General features: G+C 39.5%; 1 protein-coding gene across 1 annotated transcript; it reads left to right on the top strand.

Moving 5' to 3' along the window:
- The first annotated feature begins 61 nt into the window (after positions 1–61).
- gnas (GNAS complex locus) lies at positions 62–26,941 on the top strand. The gene is made up of 13 exons (XM_044038671.1): positions 62–240; positions 366–1,232; positions 6,801–6,873; positions 12,887–12,941; positions 13,132–13,251; positions 16,845–16,942; positions 20,896–20,950; positions 21,294–21,367; positions 21,544–21,602; positions 21,702–21,822; positions 23,641–23,771; positions 24,428–24,495; positions 24,701–26,941. Exons 2-13 carry the CDS (start codon positions 1,094–1,096, stop codon positions 24,845–24,847), a joined length of 1,140 nt encoding a protein of 379 aa, XP_043894606.1. The 5' UTR covers positions 62–240; positions 366–1,093; the 3' UTR covers positions 24,848–26,941.
- Positions 26,942–27,853: the final 912 nt, after the last annotated feature.

Below are 27,853 nucleotides of genomic sequence, written 5' to 3'. Positions count from 1 at the left end.
CAGTGATGATGTGAGAGTCTGATAACCAACACATTTGAGCAACAAAAGGGAGAGAGGGAGGGAGAGAGAGAGAGAGAGAGAGAGAGAAAGAGAGAAAGAGAGAGAGCGAGCGAGAAAAGGCCCTTGGAGGAGAAAACAGCATAGGAATAGCCGTCACAAGTAAAGGAGGATATATCTGCGGGATAGTGATTGGATTTGAAGTTGGACGTGTTGTGGGAACCGTTGGAGAAAACCGCCGCAGTGAGTTTGTTGCAGAGAGAGTGAAAAGGGGGAGCCGGATGGCGACGGAAACAGTGAGGATATCTCACATGTAGCTCGCTTGGGTGTAAATATTATATTCCCCTTCCTTCTGTCCTGCAAAACAGGCCAACCCCGACGACGAAGACAGGCGTCGGGGAGACGGAGAAAACAGATAAAGGAGCGTGAAGTGTCCACCTATGGAGATGTTTGTGACGAAAGGAGAAGTGGAAACGTGCCACGCCGCAGCCCGGGCGAGCTTTTCGGACACGCCGAGTTGGGCTCCTTGTCACGGGCAGCAGTGAGACGCAAGACCCGGGCTTTTTTTGGAGATGCAAAACTGGTCTGTTCATTTCACCTCCGTTTGAGGAGATCTCTTGTAGGACACGTTGTGGATTACAGTTTTTTTACACGGCAGACGGTGGTGGGGAGAGAAATAGTGTGAGTGTTCGGGAGGGGGGAAAGTGAAAACTACATGAGTGCATGTGAAGGAGGAAAAAAAGCCTGAGCAGGATTGAGCAGCAGACTGGAGAAGAAGAAGGCGGCCTCGGTGTCGTCAGCAACAGTATCCTGCCCTTTCTCTGACAGCAAAAATACGCGTTATGGACTCATAGTCTCCACTGCGCTGGTTTCTGTAGCAGGCCGGGGACGTTACAGCGTGTTAATGTGGCTGCCATTGCTGCCAAATCCGCGGGTCAAACGAGGGATCTAGACTAGTTTACTGTATTTATTTGTCTTTCTGCATATCCCCCTCCCTCCCTACACCTCCACCTCCACTACTTCTTGTTCTACCACCACCACCACCTCCTCCTCTTCCTCCCCTGGACCCCCCGTTTTTCTTTTTTCTTGCGGGAAGATGGGTTGTTTGGGCAACAGTAAGACCGAAGACCAGAGAAATGAGGAGAAGGCACAAAGAGAAGCAAACAAAAAGATAGAGAAGCAGCTTCAAAAAGACAAACAGATATACAGAGCAACACACAGACTACTACTTTTGGGTGAGTTTGATGTCGTTGTTGTTTTTTTTCGTGTGTCGTTTTCTGTAACTGTTGCTCTGTGTGCGTGCTTGCTTGCTGCTGGTTTGCAGGCCTCAGTCTGCACAGTTAGCCTCTGCTTCCTCTCTGCATAACCTTCTGGGATGTTTGGGAAACATTGTCAACAGTGTGACTTGACATTGCATAAGGCTGAGGGGGGGAAAATGCAATACTGTGTTGTTGTTGTTTTTTAATCTCGTTGCTTTCGAAGTGGCAGTTAACCACCATCAACACCAAAACAAGCAGTAGCAGTGGTTGAGTCCACAGGTTGATTTGATAGCATGCAGTGATGTAGAGGTAAATGTTGTGTGTGTTTAGACTCTAGTTGGTGGATAATGTGGATTAAACAACCACAGACAGGAATCAAAAAGTGTTTTGCTGTCATTTATAGTTCATTCATGCACTTTCTTAAGTGGGCATAACCTGTAGTGTAGCATTTAGTCCTAATCACACATTCAGGCCTGGAAAGTTGACTAAATGAACACCAGTGCTGCATTTCATGTCAGTTTGTGGGTGTCCAAGATAATGTCGCAGTAAGTGAAGAAATGAACGTGTTTAAGGCTCAACATGTGGTTGTGTGTGTCAGAATGTGAACTGGAGGTGGGCTGGGTCTCCACATTACATAAGAGACAAATCAGAGTGTCTAACTTTCCCTGCTGTGCTCCTTTTTAAATCCTCTTTATGTCCAATCAGAGGCTTATCGCTGCCAAGAAGTCGTAGTGTTCTCGAAAAAAATCCTAATTATGTGATTACTGAAGTGCCACCAAGGGTGTGTATTGTATGACACAGTGTTATTTAAGTTGAGGAGGAAGTTGTGGGGACTTTAGGAAAGCAGAACGACGGGACCCACGTGAATAACTAAACAAAGATGTCTACCATAAAATTAGCTTCCATTCAATTATATTATCTGCTAGTTTGACTGTAACACTACTTGCGGGCCTGCAGGCTCCTTTTTGTGATTCTGCATATTTTGGCCGATAAGGATAAACAGTGAACAAAGCCAAATGAACCATAAAAGGGTCACTCTCAGTGCAGCTGAGAAAATGTATGCAATGCCTTTTGCGTGGTCTGTAGCCACATTAAGGAGGACTGTGTCTGAAATGGTACAATCCACGTTATTTCCACAAAGAAATGTAAGTTCTACCCAGGAACCAAAACATGACCTATTGTGTAACATATTGGCTAGGGCTAGGACAACATGCTTTTGTTACGATTCGATTGCGTGACAATAACTGGTTACCGATTTGATTTGTATTGTGATTCCAAGGATTGATACTATCAAAATGGTGTCAACAGTTCTAGTTTTATTTTCCTCCTTGACTCAAAATTGAATAATACATTTTCAAGCCAATAATCCCAGAGTCATATTTCCAAAATCCATGCACATTGCATGGATTTCATAATATATATTTTTTTAAACTGAGTGGGTCAGTGGTACATAACATGTACTACAGAATATTTTGTTTTTTTGCTTACAGAGCTTTGCCTGTTTACTGCTGTAAGAAAATATTATACAATACTGGGCTAAATGAATAGAGCCTCTCAACACAGGACACCACACACATGTGAGCCTTCAAATGAACATGCTTCAAATATAAATGGAAAATGTCTTTTTAACAACCTGGATTATAGATACTACTTATAAACAGACTTCCAATGATGTTTGAGGTAAAGTGGGAACTGCTACTTTAAGCTGGTTTTGCTGGTAAAATATCATGATTCTGAGGGTGAAAACTAAACTTCCTTATTTTCTTCCCTTCCACCCCTAATATTAGCATTTATTGTGTTGTTTGGGTTGTGTAGCATTTATACCGTTTCAGTCTTTTGTATTGTGTTTATGACGCAAAAACTTTGGCCATCTATTTCAAGAAGGAAACTGTATTTCAGGCTGAAGCTGTTGATTACTGGATTATGTTGCTCAGTCTACAGCTAAAACCACACAGGCCAACAATTAAATCGATCATCTGATTAAAGTCTTAATGGGATTGTGGAGGATGACACTGTTGTATTAATGGGAAGCAGATATTAATCCAATTTTGACAAAACAACACATGCACATGAGACCCTCTATTTTAAACACATTATGTCTTTTTGCCAACAGTCTCCAATTGTATATGCAAAGTTAAAGTTAAAATGAATTTAAACAATAAGCAATGTGGACTACATTTGAACAAAGGAAATTTTTCATTTTTGTTCTAAGTCTGCCAGATCCAGCAAAAAGGCATAACATAGGGGATGGGATGTGTTCTCATGTCATTTCTATGTAAGCATCTATTTAGCTCAATCTGACCAAAGATTAAATGTTTTCTTGACATATTACTTCTAATGCAGTATGACAGCAATATCTGCAAATCAAAGAGACGATCCAGTGTGGACAAAAGTCTGCACTGATACAGGCTAGATAGTCTTATCCTACTACAGTTACCTATCGTATAACTGCACTGAATGTTAAATTGGCAGTGTTTGAATGTTATCCCCAAAATCACAAACATTTTAGCAGACTAGATTCTGTGAATCTTCTCTTTCTTTTTAAGAGTTTATGTTTAAATAGATGAATTTACCAATGATTTTATTTGGACATGAAGATCACTGGGAGGTGATGTTTTCACAGTAAGACACAAGTTCAGTGGGTTGTTTCTTCACTTCTCCAGGGGAAGAAATAACATTTTCAGTTAAATGCAGTCTCCCAGTGAGAATACTGATATATTACAGTTGTGATGTTTTGGGTACTGTGTGTCGTAACCCACCTTGAGTTCAGGATATTTCACAATACAAAATCAATTGGTGTATTAGTTATTAAAATATAATTGACACAGACCACAAGTGGACCGAATCTCCATTAAGCTTTTCAATAACAGTATAATATTATAATAAGATATCTGTGATCACAAATATATACAAACATAAGATAAAGCATAAGATAAGATTGAGTTTTGCTTCTGAATGAATGCTGAAGAAATCGATTAATTGTGGTTTTAAACATCTTGACAGACAGAAAACGATAAACATTTCACAAGTCTGAGGCAAAACATTCTTAGCAGTTTTGTTTTATCTCAAAGTATGTTTGCACAATGTTGATACATAATTAACCTTTTCGTTATTTTGATATACATTGACAATGATACGCACTATATACTGATATTGCAATATTGCCCAAATCCCATGTCCTGTACAGTTGTTTCAGCCATGATTAGAGTTGTCACGATACCAAAATGAGTAACCATGATACTATACCAGACAAAGTATCACGGTTCTGGGTAGTATCGCGATACTGCAGCCTTTTTTGATTATTATTATTTTTATGAACTGCAATGTATTTGTACAAGTTATAAATACTTATTAATTACTTATAATGTTATTTGGTGCATGATAAACATATATGTGTGTGTGTGTGTGTGTGTGTGTATATATATATATATATGTATGTATGTATGTATGTATGTATGTATGTATGTAATCATATATATAAATAATCAACTTAGGATAACAAATCCACTGTCTTTTAAAAAAATCTGTTTGACAATAATGCTTATTTTCCAACATAATAAACTTTAGATGACAAAATACAATAAACAGGAACTGATTCCCTGTGAAAACTATATTTTTATGTGTTTTTCTATGTGCTTTATACTTTGACATACTTTAACTCTTCATTCCTCAGCCTGTACACGGAGCATATAGCCTAATATTAGCCAATACTAACCTGGTATTCGACATATAAATGTGGGCGACGACACTGCAGGTGTTTTATGAGGTTGGATGTGTTCCCTCCTTTGGCTCTTATAGCTTGGTGGCAGCACCTGCACAGTGGACAGCCATCGTCTATTGCTTTACCGTCTGTGTCTTGTTTAAAGCCAAAATAGTTCCAAATGCGACTTTTGGAGTTTTTGAGCAAAGTTAGTGGTGCCAATGACGCCGCCGCCGCAGACTCAGTGCTCGGGCCCGGTGCTTCTGCCATGGTGAGTGTGTTGTCTTGTGTTTGTGACTGTAAGGCGTGCGCGCGTCTGGGTGAGACAGAACTTTAGCTTGTTGTTTGTTTTTTGTTTTTTATCTAAGCGGAGCTGTCTTCATGGAGTTTGTTCTTGCCGGCAGAAACACACAAACAGCCAATCAGCTAACAGACGGGCAGACCCAGCGTGCGGAAACAGCCTATCATATCCCCGAACGTCACCAGTAACAAACAAACAGCCAATTATTCAGCAGCTGTGTAGTTTGGTTGCAGTAGTTGCAATGTGGGTTTGTTTACAAGGGAGCCGCATTCAGTGAAAAGCCGGGAGGAGAGTAGAAGCGGCCATAATATAGCAAAAACTGGCACCGGTAGTATAGTTATCCACGGTAGAACCGTTGTGTACTGCCGCTGTATGTGGCTGTATGTGACATAGGGACAGCGGTGCTGTCCCTATGTCTTTTTAACTGATTTTCACAGAGATTGCCGCTGATTGCCACCGCTGATCGCCAGCTGCATAAACTGCTGCTGTATGTGACTGTATCAGACTGAGTCTGTGCTCCGGTCATGGAGGACGTACTGAACAAATATTTTTAAGTAGGACGTGTCAGAATGGTCAGTTATGAGCTCTATGTGACCTTTTCTTAACAATGTGTGTGTTTGTACGTCGGTGAAATACGGTCGCTGACTAAATACAGCGACTGCTAGCCGCAGTCTGATGTGTAGTGGCGTGAACACACGTTTGCTGACTTTATCCGGCACATTAGCTTCATATATAAAATCCTCTAAGGCTGGAAGTTTATGTAAAACACTGTGCTCCACTGTGCAGCCACGAACAGCACACTTGTCCCTCCGCGTTGACATAATACCGCTCTTCCTCGCTCGCCTGCACTCTCGCATGGACAAGGTGGAGCTAAGGTGGAGCTCTCGAAGTAAACTTACTGGTGGGGCGGTAATATTCGCGGTGAAATGCGCATGCTGCCGTCGTAAGTGCAGGGAATTCAACATCAAGTGTTATATCGCCTATACTTAGACTAAGGGGGACCACGAAAACATGACTGAGTATTCTTTTTCAACCCTTTAGCGTCTGGTAGGGCCTCCAGAGTCCAAAATATAAGTATTGAAATGGTTAAAAAGTTGATTTTGCATAATATGTCCCCTTTAAAATACTGTGGTGTAATAGGCAGATTTATTCCCAATAAGATCACTTGCTCTCTCATCATCCTCCTCTGCTTCACATAAACGTCAGACACTGGTATAGCAAAATTAGATTAAGATGGAGTGAGAGATGAGGTGACTCTAATTATTATTATTTTTATTATTATTATTATTATTTAATTTTTTTAGTAATTTGTTTAAGTTTCCATATTCCTCGTCTCCACTACGATCACATACCCTGGTTTATACAGCAGAACAATATTTCTGATTTTCCTCTAAGTACCACCAGAGGAAGCTTGGTGTACCACTGATGGTACATGTACCACACTCTGGCTCTGGCTACAGTGCATGACAAGTCACAGTCAAATCTATGTGGTTGTGTTTCACATGTCAACGGATCCACATTTTCTTCTCTCTCTCTATTTCAGGAGCTGGAGAGTCGGGAAAGAGCACCATAGTGAAACAGATGAGGATCTTGCATGTCAACGGCTTCAATGCAGAGTAAGTTTGAGATTAGCGAAGACATAAATGCTGCTCAGCATGCACATTCATGAAGCACAGGGTTTAAGCAGGATAAGATGAGAGCACCCGATCATAGCTGTGTCCAGGCTAAATCTGTACCTCATCACAAAGGCCAGGGAAAAGGTGCCATCGCTCAAATATTACTTTTATACACTGGTAGCACAGGTGTTACCTAATTTTTCCAGTTGGTCACACTTGCTGCTTGATTTTTTTTTTCTTTACACTTCTATCTCATCTGAATTGTATTGATGATCTTAGAAAGTAGGGAACTCCACAGTTGAACAGTAGCATCGTCCTCACATGTAGCCTGCTAAAAGCTCTTTAATCTCCCTCAGATTGCCATCTTTAGCCTGGTTAAAAGTTAGTTGTTGCTTTGGGGCTGGTGAACACTGCTATCTTTGCCATCATCATCTTTCTCCTCTTCCTCCCCTAGCCTTGCTACCACAGGTGCATGAGTCAGTTGCAGTTGGCAGACTCTTGTTATCCAAACACAACAAGCATTTTACTGTGATATTCTGCAAATACTTCCACAAAGCCAATGTCATCTCATCAGCTGAGCTGCCACATACATGCGCAGTGACACAACTTTACCACACAGACACATGTCTGTCTGTCAAACACTATGGAAAAAGAAAAGGAGCCTGGTGGATTTAGTTTTCCTGTGGCAAAACTAGGAATATATGGTAAATGGAGTAACAGATTACATTTTTGAAAAAGTAACAAAATAAAGTAAAGTTCTCTTATTGCAGACCTAACACATAAGCTTACTCATTACATCAAAAAAGTAATCCGAGTGCACCCCTAAACTGATCATAAATGGCCTAACCTGTTGGTGAACAGTTTTAACAGTTCATCAACAGTTTACAGTGACTGAAAACTTATCTAAACTTAAGATACTTTATCTAAACATGTTCCAAATCTGTTACAAAACTAGGTCATCTTTTGTTTTATCATTTTATAAGAAAATATAACAAATGATGTGAAAACAAAGCATAAAGCCGCATGCATGTGTGATGTAGCAGCTCCATCTTTTTACTTGTATGTTGTACTTAAAATCCTTTTGCATGAGTTTCAAGCTAAAACTGTGTTGACTTTATAACAAGTTTAGTGTCAAATACAATGGACTAATCCCCTTGCTGACCATAGACACATTAAAGCATTCTCCTCATCCTGCAACAAATTGATCTGGACTGATAAATCCATTTAAGTTTTGATATTATTTTGATGCTGAAGTGACATCGATTCATGTCAATTTAGCATGGAGTGAGGAAACATGCTTGATTTACATGTTGTGGTTGTGTGATATTTACTCGCTTTAAGTTTACAGGAATTGGCTGTGTAAATGTTAAGCATTTGACCTGCCAAGGATAAAGCAGTTGTGACTTCTTTAAAAGAGCTGCCTCACATCAAACAGTCTTTGCTTTTATTTTCAAGACCTTAAGATAGCCCAGTCAGATTGCAGTGCAGAAATGGATGTTTGACCCTGTACAAAACAGAGACAACCGTCAAACCTGGAGCCCTGGAGTTGTGTATGCATGTAGGGTTATTGATAGGTGAAGAAAATGATGGGTGTTTTATCTCAAAGTGACTGTTGAGTCACTGTTAGCTTGTATGACTGAGTCAATTTGCCCATATATTACCATATATTAGTATGAATGTTATACTCTAGAGACACAACTCTCAAGTGTTTCTTAGGAAAGATTATAACCTCACTGCTCTAATTTCTTGCTTGTTGGTCTCAAGAGGGATCATACTTGGTCCATGCTTGCTTTAAACTGGAGGGAAAAAAAAGTTTTATCTGTGTTTTTTCCCTATGTCAGTGGCTGAGAAAATCAACACCTAAGGCAGACAAGAGCGTATGACCCAGCGCGTGACTCTGCAGCTCTGAACTGTGTGTGTGTGTGTCTCATAGGCTACCTTTAGGTACAACTGTCAGACTGCAGGCCAGATTAAGTCTCTTTACTCCTCTATTCCACTCACTCAGATGTTTTCTGATTTGACCTCTTCTCAGGTGTTAATTTGTAGCACCGGTGGGTAGTTGTGACATCATAAGTGTCCCACCGTAGTTCCACCTACTGTATTTTCAACCTGATCAGTTCTAGTTGGCTACAGTGATATTGAAAACGTGTGGAAAACATGTCCAACTGGATGAAAAGTGATTATTCAGTGTGGTTATTTTTCAATTCCACCAAATCCATTGAAATTGTGATCGTAGCGGGAGTCAGTTTGCACTAATGTAGAACAGATCGCAACTGACAGGTGCACACACTGTACTGTAGAGAGAAAGTAGGTGTTGTTGTGTGTGAGAGAGCTGCATCGTATGTCACTTGCAGGTTCACACACATCTATCAAACTATGGTCCCCTTTACACCTGGCATTAAAATGCATTTTCTGTGATCGGATTGCAATCGGATAGCGCCTGACCACTTGTACAGAGGACAGATTGTTGTATAATCTTCCAAACCATTTCCTGAGGTGGTCGCAAGTACATTATAACCACATTGAACAGAAGTGTAAATGCAACAAGTGTCCGATGTGCCTCCACTCCCGAGCACAGCTAACATGAAAGCAGTGACAAAACTGCCCAGTCTCCCCTGCTTTCATCAGTTTTCCGCTTGTCAGATGACTTCTGCCCCTGCTTCAAAAAGCAGAGGAGTCCATACAAAAGTATGACTTCATGCATGGCTCACACACCGATGTGAAGCTGTAGTCTGCTGCAGGAAATCTTTGTAGAAGAAGAGGGAGTGGTGACATATAGGGGGATGACCGTGATCGAATAGTACCAGGGATGACCGTAATCAGTTCTCAATGTGGACACCAGAGGTGCATGGTAATACCAGGTGTAAATGCATGTGGTGAAGCTTCAATCACACCAAAAAAGCCTTCTAATGCCAGGGGTAAAGAGGACCTATGCAAACTCTGTAACATTGCTTGGGTTATTTGCTCGTTTGTTTGTTTTCTAACCAAACCTGTATAGCTCCTTGGTTTCATTATTTGTAGTAAACAGATGGGTTCCTTTGACTTTAAATTTGTGCTTCAATGTTAAACCCAAACCACTGTCTTGAAGGTTAGTTGCTTGTGGGTCTCCACATGACAAGCACACTGATATGCTTTAATAAGCCTGGATCCTGAGACAGCATGTAAAATGACTGGTCTGGGGATCAAAGTGTCAAGTAACATGTGTTACATTTGATTTTCGGGATGGATGAATTAATTCTTCTTTAGTTTATGGTAACCCAAAAGTCTGGCTTTTGACTGCAAGTCTGGTTCCAGTTCCTGTTCTGATTTTAGAAAAGGAGTCAATGAGTTAATCTACTATGACCTATCTATAAGCCTATGAGTAGCACCTGTACAAGGCATGCCAACTTCATAGTCAAGCTGTGGTCTTTCTGAAACAACATGTTCAATGCTTTGTATATCGTAACCTTGTATTTTGGTTTTGATGTTAGGTAATTTTGGATGGTCACATTCCACTAGTTTGATACCATATAGACTAAAAATATGTATACATCAAATGCACAGAATTAATTAATCAAACAAGATGTTGGTTTACCATCCCTTTCCTTCAGCAACTGCACTACACTGCTCACTGCGTTCTCAGTAAAGTGCAAAGCAAAGTGTCATATAGGAGAGCACAACAACTTGCACCAAAAGTGAAGGCACAGTCACAAAATTAACAAACATTAACAAGAAGAAGTAGGTATCTCCTACCTATCTCAACAGGGATCATCACTCATGGGGTGCACTCTTTTGGATTTTTTCCCTCCTACTACAAGTTTTGACAGTGCAGTGTTTCCCACAGACTGGCCAGCGATTTGTGTTGGTGGAAGGTGGACCTTGATTGTTGCAAAAGTTAAGCCCCCTAAATGGATTTTACCTGGGTGAAGTTGTGAAGGATCTGTTTAGCCTTTGTCTTCAAAGTGATGAGTGTTGAAATGGTTTAAAGAATTTAAACAACCAAGTTAATATTGGTGTTGGAGTCTTGGTTATCTACTGATATTCTGTGACTGCATAGATTTGGAGTAATGCTACAGTATCTCTAGTGAAAAAGTAAAACCACACACAACAAAGAGGCCCATCTCGCTCCTTGTCACTGACATAGAACTATTGTAAACACAAGGCACTGTCCTGGCAGGCTCAAGGTGAAAGATAGACTAACTGGTCCTCTGGTTTCCTTTATTAGAAACATTTCGGTCACACAGAGTCCAAACGTCTTGTACAAACAGCTATCCTTCACAGCAGACAGACATAATTTTAATACCAAGTGTTCAAATGAAGGTCTGTTTACCCTTCTCAGATCAAAAACAAACTAAATTCAGGGTACTGTTGTTTACTGTGTCGTGGTAAGACAGGACTCCCTCCCCAACTTGACTTAAACAATACTTGTGTCGAGAAGAGAAGCAGTGGCGCAGTAGAAATGTTGGGGGCAGTGGTTCCTTTATGAAGGCTGTTTGCGTGCAGTGGATGTAAAAACACTCCAACAGATTATACTAGTGCTGGGCGGTATGACCAAAAATTTATATACATTCTTGGTTCTCTCATATGTGTTTTCTGTTTAGGTGGTGGAGTAAATGTATCATTCCTGCGGTTATTACCACAGTTACTTCTTCAGCTAAGCCCTTAGCATGTGTGGTGCAGCAGTGACAAAGAAAAGTATACAAAAAAATGTAAAAAACAAAACAAAAACGATTTTCGGTATGAACCACTACACCACCCAGCACTAGATTATACTCTCATCATTCCCTTTATTAGGTACACGTGACAGTGACGAGTGCTCATTTGTGTTATCTCGAACTCAGTTTAATCTGGCCCATGACATGAAGTGTTGGAGAAACTGTAGACAGACATGATGAGACCAAGCTCAGGACACATAAAGTTACTGCAAATACATAACAAATAGTCATAGGAAAGCAAGTGTTAGTTAGGTTTAAAAAAAAAATGCACTGCCCTAATTTTATTCTATTTTATTTATGTCCATTTTATTTCACAGTCTGGTTTTTGTCCATTAAAGCCAATCAGTTGAGTTCAAGGCAGAACCTTTAACAGTGCTTCAACGTTGTTCTCATTTCGTCTTGATCACGTGAGTAGTGTAGTCTTGTGTGCAGAGCTGAATGTCTCGTCACACCCCTACTGATCAGATATTTGCATTAAGAAGAACAGTTGTGCTTAATGAAGTAGCCCTTGAGTGTAGTTTTCTCTGTTTTGTCTAAACCGTTAGATGTCAGTTTTGAGACTGATGATTGAGTGTAAGTGGAGCAAACTCTAAAACGCACTCTAAAAAGTCCCAAAAATCAGCATTATATAATCAGAAATAATGATGTAGGCATCTGTTTGTTTCACTGCATTCAGATTGTAATTGTTTTCATATTACTTGGCCTCTGAGAAACGTCAACATTTGACTTTGAAGCATCTGTGTAGGAGGTGATACTCTGTACAGAGGAAATCACCAGCATGCAAGTCATATATTTAAACGGTCACTCCATGGATTTAACACATGAATTGGAGTTTAGTTATCACTTTTACAAAATTACGGAGCCTGTGGAAACGGTTGTATAACATCCTTCGTGGCTCTGCAGAAGCTTTACAAATTCTGACAGAAATAACCTTGATGATGTCCTGAGGGGCACCTTGGTTTAAGCCTGACACTAAAAGCATGTGTTGATACACTGTTGGTGCATATTTAGGAGGCATAAAAAACTAAGTTGATCAGTTGTGGTTCAGGTTCTGACATGTGGCTTATTATGTTATATCTACAAGTATGTATGTATTGTATAAATGTATATTATATTATCTGCATCAGGCTCAAGTTCAGATTGGACACAATTGCAGAACCCTTGTCAGGAGCTTGGATTGTTTTCTCTTGAATTTTAGCAGCATCGTAGCTCGCATTTTTAAGGTAGAACAGTTTATAATTTGCTGCTCTCGCTTCACTTGGATGCCCTTGTGATGGGTCTCTAACATGAATGTCTTTAAACCTTTCTGTATTTTTCAGAGAGAAGAAGCAGAAAATTCAAGACATCAAGAATAACATTAAAGAGGCCATTGAGGTAAGTGGTTGTTTTTGTCTGAAGCGAATGAGATGAACTAAAATAGCTTCATCAGAAGCTTCAAAAGTAGTCAAACCTTTTTTATCATATAAGCAAGTACTCCCTCTTCATTTGATAGTATATTTGATATGCAGTATAAAAAAATCTTTGTGTGATCGACTTTTATAATAATTTATTCTGTTTGTGACAGACCATAGTGACAGCAATGAGCAACCTGACGCCACCAGTACAGTTGGCGTGCCCACAAAACCAGTGCAGGATTGAATACATCCTCAACCTCGTCAACCAGAAGGATTTTGAGTTTCCATCTGTGAGTAGCATAATATCTGACTGTACACACACACACACACATCATGATTCTCATAATGTGATGTCTTATTTGTTTTTTAAAATATACAATAATAATAATAATAATAGTAATAATAGTAGTATTAACAATATTGATAATGAATAATAAAAGCAACAGTGACAACCAAACATGTAGGGCCCACTGTTGGTAGTTGTTTAAACCTGCAAAACTGTGACCAGTGTTTACTGACAAGAGGTGTAGGTTTCCCCGGCTGCTTGTGTTTCAGTAGATTAAAATAGCAGGTACTTGTCCCAATATCCCAGGTGTTAATCCCTTGACTCGTGTAGCCAATGCTGAGGTTTACTAATGACCTGATGGGTAATGTCTGTGTAGGTTTTACTATCCTCAGGGGACAAAACCATTAGCTAATTGTCTGGAACAAGAGACTGTACCTCATATCCACAGCCACCTGTGGGCCAGGCTTAATTCACTTTTCAGTTCACTCAGTTTCACATTTAAATAGAAGCTGCAGTTTATTTCAGAGCAATGGGAATGCACTTGATTTGAACAACCTGTCACCATTGTGCCTAAAGTGTGTCATTATGAAGGCATCTGTCCACCACTGTCAGTCTTTCAAAATGCGAAACATAATAAAATTGTAATTACACCACCCACAGCGCCCCCTCACAGAGTACATAGAGGATTATTGGAGGAACTCGATCCATACATTTTCTTTGAAAATGCTGCTGTTGAAGTATTTGAATACACAGCCCAACCCAGATGGATAGATCTATATCTATAGATAGAGAAACATCCAAAGCAGTTGTATGTCTAATGTCTCTGTGTAACTGTGTTTACACCATGCACCAATATTATATTAATATATATTAAACATTTGTTATGTTGCGTTGAACAAAATTAGTTTGTAATATAAATCTATTGTTATTTTTTTATTGTGCAGACCTACTAAACATTATTGTGATTGAACACAGATGGAAGTGTGGATTAATATGATCATTCAGCTGGTTTTTATGGCATTTGCTTGTGGGAAACTAGAAACTGAGCAGCTGGCAGTTGAGCATTATCATCGTTTGACTTTTTGTTGGTACTGTAAATAAAAAACACATTTGGCTGTGCTTGACCTACACTTCATTACAAGTTGTTGTTGTTTTTTTCTTAGACATTCACACTTCTGATCAGTCCAAAATGAATGGAAACATATGTGATAAAAAGAAATCACATGTTCATGCTGAAAAGACTGGTGCTACACTGAGCAGTCATGGATGCTGTCTTGTGATTAGTATCAAATGAGACAAAACACATAAAACATTGTAATGGCCCTTTAATACTTCAAGTCACTGAGTTCATATTCATAGCGTCCATGTGAAAGGCAGAATTTTGACTTGCCTGCTAATTAATGCATTCATTTAAGTAATGAGCTAATTAGTGCAACTGCTTGTTTTAATGTATGATGATGATTAGGTAGTGATATTATTGCAGCTGAAGGGTCTGCTGCTTCTTTCCATACAGTTTTAGAAGATGACCTTCAGTCTACCGCACTAGCTCCCAGACTTCAGCCTTACCTGTGTCCTCAAGAAAGACACAGCTCTGCGGCTGATGCTGCGCTCTGAACACCTGCGCTCTGAACTTATCATGTCTGATCTCATATTAAAAAAATTGAGACTTGTTTGGTTGTTCAGTTTGATGTGTTCACTTTTGTAAATTGACATTTACTGCGGGGAGAACAAAGAGAGAGTAATATAGAAAGTGATGGAAAAAGAAAGAAAGAAAGAGGAAGTATTACATTAAAATAGTGAGAGTGAGTTTTCTTTCAAAGCACATGGCTGATTATTAAGAGTGCTCTAGTTCTAAATTCAATGATAGGTTTGCTGTCATGGATAGAGGTTGACCGATATTGGGTTTTCTATGGGCAATGCTGATTTTTAGAAGTCAATTTAGCCGATGGCACATAATTGATGCTGTTTTTATTTTTTCTTCCATCTGATATAATACCAGGTGTGGCCGTGTGGGTCAAAATATTGGTTTGGTGATATATCGTTGTCCTTCCTCATGCACTATGATAATCAATACACTAGGGTAAATAATATTTTAATTACAAAATAACACAATATAGTTATATTACAGACCTCAGTGATGCATGTCACCTTGTGGCTTCAAATTGCAACAGGTGTGTGTTTATAAACATTCTGATAATTTATAATGCTAAAACTAATGCTAAACTAATAGCTATGGGCATCATGACATTGCACTAGAAATGGCAGATCGCTGGCAAAAATAGAGCAGACGAAGAAAAATGTGCATGTTCACCCAAGTCTAACATTCCCACTGATGCTGAACGGAACCACAGTGGATAAAAACTCGCCACATTGCAGAGTTATTTGACCCAGGATTGAATGCTGATTGTTGTTGTTTGACCGGGTTCAGAACCAGACTGTGTCATATACAGACCAGTACCTATGAAAGATAAAGCAATAGAATTGTCACATTTGAACTGACCATTTGTGTTGTATTGGCACAGCTTTTCTAGCCCTCACTGCATTAAAGGTCCAATGCAGGCAAATGCACATGTTTATAAATCACCATTCAGCAAATTCTGATGAGTGTTTTCCAACTCTAGTCAGTGAATCAGATGTACACAGGGAGAGACTGTAAGAAAAGTAAAGAAAAGTTAGTTGGTAGAGTTATTAATCCAAACTGGGAAGACTCTTAAATTAAGAGGAAGAGAGCGACTAAAATTAGTTATAGGGATGCACATTTTGTGCATTTTAAACTTTCTGTTCTGCTATTTTATAATTTACTTGGCAATTCTATTACAGTACTTGGGTGTATTACAATACCTCCTGTCCAGTGTGACAAAAATGTTGTAAAAAAATATAATGTAATTCTATTGCATTTGATTTGAAAGATTGCACTGATGCACAGTTGCTAATATATAATATATATATATTTAAATGTATATTGCCATAACAACAGTTATAACACATGATAATGTTCAGGACCTTTGCTTGAGAAAATGTTCACCATCTGGAGTGAATATATATATGTATCACAGTCGATTCCCTTGTCTTTTATTGTGATTATGTATTATTTGGTGCTGTTGACCTACTACATGTGGCGCATGATGTGCATGTGTGTAGTTAAAATGAATGTACCTGGCAATATGTACTGCTCGGATCACTTTGTTTTCAGCGTTTAGATGAAATCAACACAGTAGAAGTTATGCAGGGAGTTCCAGTATGTCTTTGTGCCTGTCTATAGTTGCATTCCTTTCACCTTACCATTATTTACCTTCACATGCATATACATGCATCAATAAGGCAAGACATACACTGCAGGTGGTGTACCATGTACCATCAGACATGCACTTTGGACGATCTACATCCTTTGTCTGTCATATTTGGCATATTTGCCAATCTTCTTGGGTGTTTTTTTACATCGGAAATTGCAAATGGGAGTGACATCACCTCTGAGTTGATCATAAACCTTTTGTCTCTACAACTGGCACCATAACATCCACCTGTGTCTGTCTAACTGTTTCTAACAAGATGAGATGTGGGCTTTTCATTAGCATGTTTTTGTCTGTCCCTCTACAGGAGTTTTATGACCATGCAAAGACACTGTGGCAGGATGAGGGCGTCAGGGCGTGCTTCGAGAGATCCAACGAGTATCAGCTAATCGACTGTGCACAGTAGTAAGTAACCAACTGCCAGTGCTGAAATACAAAATATTACAACAGTACAGAAAATTGCTCAATGAGGCAATAATTATTTATATTGACACTGACTCGACTCATGTAATTCTTGAGAAAGTAGTTGGCACTTGCATAATAATGGATTCAGGAGTTACATCACCATTACATCTGTTTATTATTTTCCATTTCCGTATATCGTCGCGTCTATACATTTGCACAAAATGTTTACTAAAGCCCAAGTTGGTGTCATCAAATAAGTGATTTTCTTTCACCAACAGTCTGAACCTCAGTTACACAAATGGCGTGTTTCCATCATGGTACAGTTTGGTTTGGTACACTTAGGGACAGTAAAGCCCTTGATCAGGCATGCGTTTCAACTGAGAATAGTTTGCAGACATGGAAGAAACACGGGTTGCAAGGGAGTGGTGCTTTTCTGTTCAGTTCACTGTCGCGGGTCTAGCTCCACCGGGACAGTACCATGACTGTGGTACCCCAATGGAAGGGTACCGAAAAATGAAACTGTTCCACACTTCTTCTTTTTTTTTTTTTACATGATATTTTTCATTTGTTTCAATTCAAAATTGTGACTATATTTCTACGACTATATATATTTATAAGAAAACTTGAGTATAGTGGTAGAATTAGAATTAACTACTAATTTGTAGTTGGCTGTTCTCTTTTACATAAACAGCTCATTTATGCCCAATGTTAACTTGATATTGGTTTAACACCATACTCTTGTCCTGTAACTTGCAATGCAGATCATTAGTACTATCTAATTCATGTGTCATTTGCCCACTAACAAATTAAATCCACATATATGATTTTCGTCTCTATTTGTTTTATAAGCCATATTGCCCGGTCCTGGGCAATATGGCTTATAAAAACAATCTTGGTATGCCTGAAATGTATCTCGATATTAAGCTAAACACAGGCTGTTTCTCTGGTCTTGTGCTACTCACTGCACATTGACGCTACATAGTAGAGTTCTCAACGGGTCGGGGTCGGGTTCGGGTGGACAATTCATGCTGGTGTCAGGCCAGGTCGGGTTCGGGCTTAAAGACATGCGGGCCGGGTCGGGTTGGGTTGTAATTTTCAGGCCCGATGAGAACTGTTCTACATAGTAAATACTGTAACATACACTAAAATAGGAGATATGTATCCTACAAAAAATACCGTAATTTCTGTACTCCAGCTGCATATGATCTGTATGGCATACTTAAAATACATTTGCAAACTTTGATATTAGATGATATCTGTTGTATTTCTTTGGCTTTTTAATGGTAAAAAAAAAATCTATTTACGTGTGAGAAATAATACCTGTCAAATTCTACTGCAATGCAAATAATCAGGCTTAAAGTTGAATAAGAGCTGTTAGTACTTCTAATCAATCAATATTCCATATATTTAATGATAATTAAATAAATGCCTCTATACACGGTGTGCGGCAGCCTTTAAAATCAGAACAAGACATTGCTGACACCAGATAATGATATGACAATAACTTAATTAAGACAATATCTTATCTCATGTCACAATATTGACACATAGTTTAGTTTACTATATATTATTGTGAGGATCAATACTTTTTTTGGTCTTTCAGTGTCTTTCATGCAGTACATACCTCTGATACAATTAACATTTGTCATGTTTAAACTATGTGTGCTTTTTGAGATTGCACACTGCTTCTGAATTTTGTCTTACTGACTAGTATCTAGCTATCATTTTCAAAGCAAAATCAGGTAAGGCAAAAGGAAAGAAATGGTTTTAATATAACGGTAGCAGTTTGGGAGAAAACATGGTGGAGGCTGAGTCATCTGCAGATCAGTGGATGTTTGAAGGAGAAGGATGGGTGGTGTTTTCATGAGGATATCTTGTGTGTTCAGTTGTCGAGTACCCGACTCTAGCCTGAACTGCTTTTTACTAGTAGATGTCTCTTAGAGGATATTATGCATGTTAATTTAAATCTCAGGGTTGGTTTGGGTTGTTTAAAGTTTCAAGTTAAAGAAAAACTCCCCCTGCATTTCACCCTCAGGTGGTTGAGATGGTACAGTCCATTGTCTTATTCCCTCCCATCCTAGTTTTTCCTCCCTCTTCCTCCTCCTCTTCCTATGTCTTCCTCCTCTCCATCTGTCTGTCTTCTCTGGAGCTACTCCAGCCACACTAGATTGGGAGCTGATAGACTATTAATAGCTCCTGTGGTTGGGTCTCCATGGTAACCGTGCTGTGGGCCAGGGTGCTGGGGAGCTATTTTTGAAATCTGCTCTGTAATGTCAGACAGACGCCACTACACTTTCATTCTCTCTCTGTCCTCCTCCTCCTTCCTCGTCATGCACGTTCACTCAGTGTGTGCTCTCTTCTCGGCACGTGCACTCGTACTTCACGTGGATTTTCCTGTCACTATCTCTAGTTGTTGCAGGGTCTCTGTTTTTATGGAATACACACATTTTGAATTATCTTACTTTTGCTTAACCTCACTGCTCATTTCCTTCACACGTGGGGTTGTGCCCAAGGTGCCAGTAAACGGATCAATTGCTGACTAACTTTGCAACTTTGTTGCACTAAATGGCTCCAGGTTGTACCTTTTTGAAGCAATGTGACCTCAAACATCCAAAAGTGAAATTAGTAAAAGATGGTGATGAAATGATAATTTTCACCAATCTGTGATAAATGGTTTGTATTATATAGTGCTTTTCTAGTCTTGATGACCACTCAAAGCTGCTTTATACTAGTTTTGCCATTCACCCATTCACTCACAGTTTCAGACAGCGCATCTATGTGCAGTGCATTTCCTATCACTCACCTTTCATACCCATTTGCATGCTGCCGGCACAGCCATCAGTCGAATCAAACCCACAACCTGATGCCTTTTAACATTTTGGGACGAGTGCTTGAGTATTTTCCCTTTGTGTGCGACCATAGGCTCTGTTCAGGCTTGGAATATCTCTCAGGTGATCTGATGACAACTGGACAGCTATCTAAGAACAAGTGTGAGAACACTTGTACTTATAGCCAGATTCTTGAACAGCCTGAAAAGTCTGTGTATTGGAAAGAATCTGGCGATATGATACATATCCTGATTCAGGGGTAATGGGGGAAAAAGTAGTCTATCTTAAGAACAACTCTGATAGATGTTATTCGTAAAAATAATGTCATATTCATTACATTATACAGTTTTCTATGTCTAGTGAGAGGAGTAAAAGGAGGGGGAGAAAGTCAAATGGATAAAAGCCTGCTGCCAACCATCAGTTGGGGGGAAAAACTGTCTGAAAAGAATAAAGCATTTTACACAGAAACTTAATTTTTTCATCCAAATGTTATTTTAGTTCCACTATCATTATCACATTCCATAGTTTAGAGTTTCATATATATATATATATATACATATATATATATATATATATATGTATGTATATATATGTATGTATATATGTGTATATATGTGTATATATATGTATATATGTATGTGTATATATATATATGTATGTATATGTATGTGTGTATATGTATATATATGTATATATATATATATGTATATGTGTGTGTGTGTGTATATATATGTGTGTATATATATGTGTGTGTGTATATATATATATGTATATATATATATGTGTGTGTATGTACAGTATGTATACATACATACATACATATACATTTTTATTTTTATTTTTTAATTGAATACATCATATGTAATTGGGCTGCAGTGCAGACATAAAATGTAGATTGTACACACAGACCATTAGTGTTGTTCAATAAGTGCTGAAGTTTATCAGTTTTTGTTCAACTATTTTTAAACCATTTTAATCAGGTTAGGTTTTTGTTTTTTTTAATTGTATGTCTGTTCATTGGTGAGTGTCAGTGATGCCTGAACAATATCTTTACAAGTCAAGTCACTATTTGATCAGTAGGATTGCCCTTGAAACGTGTTTTCCCTTTTCTCTCTCTCTCTTTAGCTTCTTAGACAAGATTGACATTGTGAAACAGAATGACTACACACCAACAGATCAGGTGGGCAAATTTGCATGAAGTTGATATAACTTTTCTCTTCACTATACAAACACTGTATACTACTCTTCCCACTCAACCATTTTAATATTTTTGAATTGTTAAACGTGTACCACCACATTTGAGATTAAAAAGGGCATTAGGTGGCTCTGGAAATGGGGGCGAAAAGTAAAATATATTGTGTCCTAGTTTCTATAAGTTTGTCACCCTGATTTAGAAAACCAGTCTAAGACACGGATGTAGTTTTTGAACTATAGAGCTTGCTTCAAAGTTTTTTGTGTTCATTTACAATATAATTGATCTTAATGATCTTTAGCAGTGTTTTTTTTGTTCAAATTGTCTTCAGGATTTGCTGCGTTGCAGAGTGCTGACTTCAGGAATCTTTGAGACAAGATTCCAAGTGGACAAAGTTAATTTTCAGTAAGTAAAACATAAAGCCTCAGAAAATGCTAAAATACAAATTCTTACAAAGATAACTGTATTCTGAAAGAAAATATGATCAAGTCAACTGATTTGGAAAATAAATGTTGAGCAGTTTCTCCACAAAGTGGCAGTATTTCACCTGATGACGTTATTGTCTTGTGTGATTAACACAGTATGTTCGATGTTGGGGGTCAAAGAGATGAACGCCGGAAATGGATTCAGTGCTTTAACGGTACATTCTGTTTATGTCTGTTTCCTCTCATTCATTGCCCTTCATTGTTCCTCGCTGTGTCTGATTTATCTCTGCCTCCATGTCCTTATCTTCCCTCAGATGTAACGGCCATCATCTTCGTCGTGGCAAGTAGCAGTTACAACATGGTGATCAGAGAAGACAATCAGACCAACAGATTACAGGAGGCGCTCAACCTCTTCAAGAACATCTGGAACAACAGGTGAATGAGAGCAAACACTGAAAACGCAGAAAACTAACATGCCAGCAGCAATGGTGGGGAAACTTTCCATAGGTGTAGTTACATGGATTCCCTGCTCTATTTGTAGATACCAAATCAGACAGCCTTCTCTGAACATATTGTTCACAACAGCAGACGGATAATAGTTATCGACCAACCCAAGCGAAGTGTCAAGGCTGCTAAACTTCATGTTAACTTGCCTGCTTTTCTCTGGAATGATTTCATAACCAAGTGTGGGGGTTCCTTAGCAACAAACGGAGCATACCAACAATCAAGGATGGATGATGTACTTTATTATAAGTTCCAGGGGTGTATAAGCAAATTAAAGTTGTAGATTAGTGGAAAGTTATTAAAGTGGACATATTATACCCTATTTCCCCCATTAAAATAGTTCCCTGGTGTCCTAATGAACATGTCAGTGACATGCTTTGGTCAAAATACCAAAAGGATGAAGCATCATAGCAGTTCAATAACCCTGCTAAACCCACCCCTTTCAGAACGCTCGGTTTTCGTGCATGGTCACTTTATATGCAAATGAGACACAGGCAAACACACACCCACTTCTTCCAGGGGGTTTCTGTTTTGTCCTCTTTACAGCGCTCACTCGCTCAGCTCCATTTCTCTCCCCCTCCCTCCACTAGTTCTCTGACAATATCAACATGGCTGCGTGCGCAGAAAACAGCGAGAGTGCCGTCACAGGAAGAGTCGTCCTACATAAGGATCGAGCCGAACAGTGCCAAACTGTAAATCAGTTAAAAACACTGAGGGACAGCACCGCTGATCGCCAGCGGCGCGCGGCGAGCTGAATAAACTGCCGCTGTATGCGACTGTATCAGACCGGTGACTGTATGCTCCAGAGCTGGCGATCAGTCACACACAGCGCCAGTTTAGGCAGCTCGCCGGTGGCGATCAGCGGGGCTGTCCCTATGTCTTTTTAACTGATTTTCAGAGAGTGCAGCACCGCTGCACAGAGAGCGCAGCACTGCTGATCGCTAGCGGTGAGCTGCATAAACAGCTGCTGTATGTGACTGAGTCTGTGCTCCGGTCATGGAGGACGTACTGAACAAATATTTGTAATTAGGACGTGTCAGAATGGTCAGTTATGAGCTCTATGTGACCTTTTCTTAACAATGTGTGTGTTTGTACGTCGGTGAAATACGGTCGCTGACTAAATACGGCAACCGTTTGCTGACTTTATCCGGCACATTAGCTTCATATATAAAATCCTCTGAGGCTGGAAGTTTGTGTAAAACACTGTGCTCCACTGTGCAGCCACGAACAGCACACTTGTCCGTCCGCGTTGACATAATACAGCTCTTTCTCCCTCGCCTGCACTCTCGCAGGGACAAAGTGGAGCTAAGGTGGAGCTCTCGAAGTAAACTTACTGGTGGGGCGGTAACATTCGCGGTGAAATGCGCATACTGCCCTCATAAGCGCAGGGAATTCAACATCAAGTGTTTTATCACCTATACTTACACTAAGCGGGACCACGAAAACATGACTGAGTATTCTTTTTCCACACTTTGGCGACTGGTAGGGCCTCCTGAGTCCCAAATATAAGTATTAAAATGGTTAAAAAGTTGATTTTGCATAATATGTCCCCTTTAAGATATTTGGCTGTGTGTCTTACTTTGCTGACTGTTAAACTTCACTCCTCCCTTCAACTGATATATTCTTTTGTTGTTGTGGATCCATACAGACACCCTAAATGTCATTAAATGTCCTTGTCCCATATAGCTATAACTTGCATTTCATCAGTTATTCCTTCTAATTTCTCATATGTGATGATTTTCTCTTCAGGTGGTTGCGGACCATTTCTGTCATCTTGTTCCTAAACAAACAGGACTTGCTTGCAGAGAAGGTGTTGGCAGGGAAGTCCAAAATTGAGGAATACTTTCCTGAATTTGCTCGCTACACAACACCTGATGATGGTAAGCAATCATACTTTAGTTTAACCCACAAACCCATATTTTCAACCTGTAAATATATAGCATTTAAAAACAGCCTTTTTATTTTAGGAACTAATGTGATTTAATAATGTTGGTAAATGGGGGGCATCCAGCCTGCAGAAACATCCCTAAAATAAAGTGATTAGATATCATTTTAGTGAAGTTTGACGATTGCAGGCTAAATACACCAGACTCCTCTGTTAAATTATGAGATTTTCTTGGTAATTGTTGGAGATTAACCTACGTTTTTAGGATTGTTAAGTGTTTTTAACCGATCTACAGTTCGATATTGTTCGCTTTAATTCTTGTGTCGTACATCTTGCTCATGCCTCTTCCTGTGTCAGCACTCTGACCAATCAATGAACGGCAGTCTGACAACGTCATGTATAGTGTCAGCTCAGGTCGCTTGGAACCTTGCCAGAGCAGGTACTAAAAACAGTACCAGCTACTATTGCTAATGGAAACGCAAAATAATCGTGCCGTGCCGCGCTAGTGGAAAAGGGGCTAAAGACCACAAGAGGTCATCCTTAATACACGTGTGATCTTTTTCTTTATAACACAACTGTAACTGTAATGTTTTTGTTGTGTTCAATCAGCCCCCACATTACAGTTTTATTTGTCTCATTTTGCTCCCTCAGCAACACCAGAGCCTGGAGAAGATCCTCGAGTTACAAGGGCAAAGTACTTCATAAGAGATGAATTCCTTGTAAGTGCTTAGGCATTCTTTTATGCTTAATGTAATTTTAAAGGGTAAGACTTGTAAGAGTCTCTGCTGTTCAAACTCCTTTCATACGACCAAAATCAACAATGAACTCACCATGGTTGGTTTGTATCAATGCGTTTGAGCTGTTGTGCTGAATCAATAGGCTGGAAGTGTTTTCGTCTTTTTAAACTTTGTTCTTTATCTACAGAGGATCAGTACAGCAAGTGGCGATGGCAGGCACTACTGTTACCCTCACTTCACCTGCGCTGTGGACACAGAAAACATCCGCCGTGTCTTCAATGACTGTCGAGACATCATCCAGCGGATGCACCTGCGGCAGTATGAGCTGTTGTGATGGGAAAGGAAAAGTGTTCGGCCAAACACACAGAAACAGATCAGACTATGAGAAACCCTGAGTCTCCGAACTCTCCTCTTCAATAGAAGAGTGTGAGTTCTTGTGAAAGAGCGGGGGCCAAAACACCCACATTATCACACACACACACTTTCACACAAATGCACCCTGAACCCAGAACTCCCCGCGATGAAGACTCCCTCCCTGCAGAAGACAGGGCTGTTTTGATAGAAGGCTTTGAGGGCAAACACATAAAGGAACTTCGATCTCCACCTTCAGCCATAGTCCCAGTTCCTAACCTCTCAACATCATGTATCATCCCTGTTACCTTCAGCTTTACAAACACGCTGCCTGGCCCTGTGTGGATTGCATTATCTGCAGTGAGGAGCGTTTAGGCTGCAGTTTAGATTGTACTTCGTCACCATGAAAACTGAGAGAGCTACTATGTCAGTGTGAAAAAAAAACTGCATTTACTGCAAATAGATAATTACACAAGGATCACAAAGGATCAGCTGAACACTGTATCTAACAAAAATACAAGCACTGTGCTAAGGACTTTGCTCAAACTGTGTATACCAATCTTCCTATCACTTACATCAGGATCTGCTTGCACACAGAAACGCTGCAACGCTTTTTCTTGGAATGCACAACCACAGTCAGAAACCAGAAATGTACTGATCTGTTCACGAGTGTCGGGCTCGTTGACCTGCTGGTGGATTTCTTCTTTCCCAGCACAATGCTTTGAGATTAAATGGACTAAATGAGCGACTGCACAGCCGAGGGCTGAGAAGCGGCTTTAGCAATCGGCTTTATGGACCAGGGGTGTGTTGTGTCATATCAGACTGCAGGGGGCGTAAGGGTTTGCTGAAATTGGACGGCGCCGAGTTTGATGTGAATTTCTCAGATGAAGCCTGGACACGTTTGACAGCAATGAAGATGACTACAGTCCCTTGATTTCTTCACAGAATTGTTTTGCTGCCTGACTTTGCCTCTTTGGCAATGGAGCAAAACGAAAGGAGGATATATATTGAGTTTAAAACAAAAAAGAAACAAATGCCATCTTTTATGGAACTTAATAAACAGAGGGCAAAAAGCATCCTCCTACAGTACAGTACCATATAAGTTAAAGAGAACTCTCATCTTGTCAGGATTGACCCTGTTTAACTGTCTCCACAGCTGTTTTTGTCTGTGTAGACTTTTGTGCCATTGTGCCCTGTGCGCTCTTTCTTTATTTCTTTACACTCTCGATCTGTCATTCTCTCCTTTTTACCACCTTTGCTCTTTCTCCTAATGAGGACTTCACTCATTTCTCCATCTTCACATTTCTCCTCCTCTCTTTTCGCTCCTTCCTTCCTGCCCTCCACCCTTTTCTCATCTATGTTCTCAACTTTTGGGCAGAGCTTTTTTTTCCCCCTTGAAAATAAAATAAAATATAATATAATAACCTTGGATTATAAAAATGGAAAATTACGAAAAAATGTTTTTAAACTTGTGGTCAAACAATGGCACCACTCACTCCCCCTACCATTCCTCCATCTTTCCTCTGTTCTCCCTGACCTCTGGCTCCCTTGTTTTGTCTGTCTTTACTTTACTGCTGAACTATTATTCTTGTACAGACTGTAAAATGTATTATTTTGTACAACTTTATTGAAAAAAAATTACTTTTAGAAGATCCCTGTGCCTTGATCACGACTGTACGTGTGTAATGAGCTAAAGTGGGTGTCATACTGCGCTGTATAGCTTGGCCAATCCCCCTCTAACTCCCTGCCTTCCTCACCACTTCCTTCTCTCTCTCTTTTTTTCTTTATCATACTCTTTCTATCTCTTCTCTCTCCTCTGTCCTCTCTTGCTCTCTTCTCAGGGACAGAGGACCACCATTCGTAGCTGTTGTAGTTTTGTTTCCTGTTCTTTTTTTTTCTCCCATTCTCTTTATGATTTAAATGTCTATTTTTGAATCCATATACCCCAAAAAGATAAATATATGAAATGTATATGGGTTTTAAAAAAATAAGTATTTTATTAGAATCAAATGAACCTTGACAAATTGTACACTTGATAGTGTGCGTATTGCTATAACTTAAATCCTTTCAACTGAAATTGTGTTCAGGTTTCTTTTGTTGTCTTACCTTGACATCTGTGAAGAAAAAACATTGCTGTCTTTTGGGGGCGTGCAGACATCAACAGGTCTGTCATTACACTTAAACACGCTCAGGCAAAACTACCCTCTATCTCCTGGGCCACATGTGCTCCACTTTAGTTTTCCTACATTATAAACAGCCAAAACGGTTGTTATAGATCTTGTGTTAAAGGAAGTGAGGTTTTCTGTCAGTTTACCAGTCCTTTCCTCTTTAAATACAGACTCTTAATTGTTGATAGGAGATCCTCTGGTGTTGATGCACAACAATGGCAGAAATGTCATCAATTTACATAAAATGTAAATTAACCCTGCAATTTCCTCCCTGACATTAAAAAACGGATACTGATTGGGCAAGTTTTGAACATTCAGCTATATTCCACAAAATACAATTCCAGATGGATGCAGACATGAAATATTTAAGCTTACTGCCACAGTGCAAACTACTTTTGTGAAGCCTAAAATTGCTCAAACACAACAAACTTTAGGGGAGATAACTTCCAAGGAACTCTAAGATGCTTGACAAGACACCCCGAACGCATTTTTGTTTTATAAACAACAAAACATGTCTTGAGTGAAGAGCTGGAACAAGCTGACATACATTCTTGATGTGACACTGCTGATGTAGAGCTGCGTTATGTAAGTCTTCAGAGATCATCTAAAAGAATATTTAAACCCAAAACTGAAGTTTGTCAATGACTCTCTCAAACTGTTGGTTCTCCGGACTGCCAAAACATGTCAGAGACACCAGGAAACACAGACGCGTTCCTGTTTGATGCCCTTAAGTGAGGACATGACCAAGAGATGGAGAAGCAAATGAGATGTTGCTACAGGAGCCAGTTTACTTCATACCAACTTTACGGTCTGTATTTATA

The sequence above is a fragment of the Solea senegalensis genome, linkage group LG11 (assembly GCF_019176455.1).
Source record: "Solea senegalensis isolate Sse05_10M linkage group LG11, IFAPA_SoseM_1, whole genome shotgun sequence".
NCBI classification, from domain to species: domain Eukaryota; kingdom Metazoa; phylum Chordata; class Actinopteri; order Pleuronectiformes; family Soleidae; genus Solea; species Solea senegalensis.
This window is presented reverse-complemented; position numbering and strand designations above follow the sequence as displayed.

Bases quoted from the DNA above. Each gene is read 5' to 3' on its own strand.
- gnas (XM_044038671.1), top strand. From the start codon at position 1,094: ATGGGTTGTTTGGGCAACAGTAAGACCGAAGACCAGAGAAATGAGGAG. The intron at 6,874-12,886 runs GTAAGTTTGAGA...TGTATTTTTCAG, and splicing joins GTCAACGGCTTCAATGCAGA to AGAGAAGAAGCAGAAAATTC. The intron at 20,951-21,293 runs GTGGGCAAATTT...AATTGTCTTCAG, and splicing joins ACTACACACCAACAGATCAG to GATTTGCTGCGTTGCAGAGT.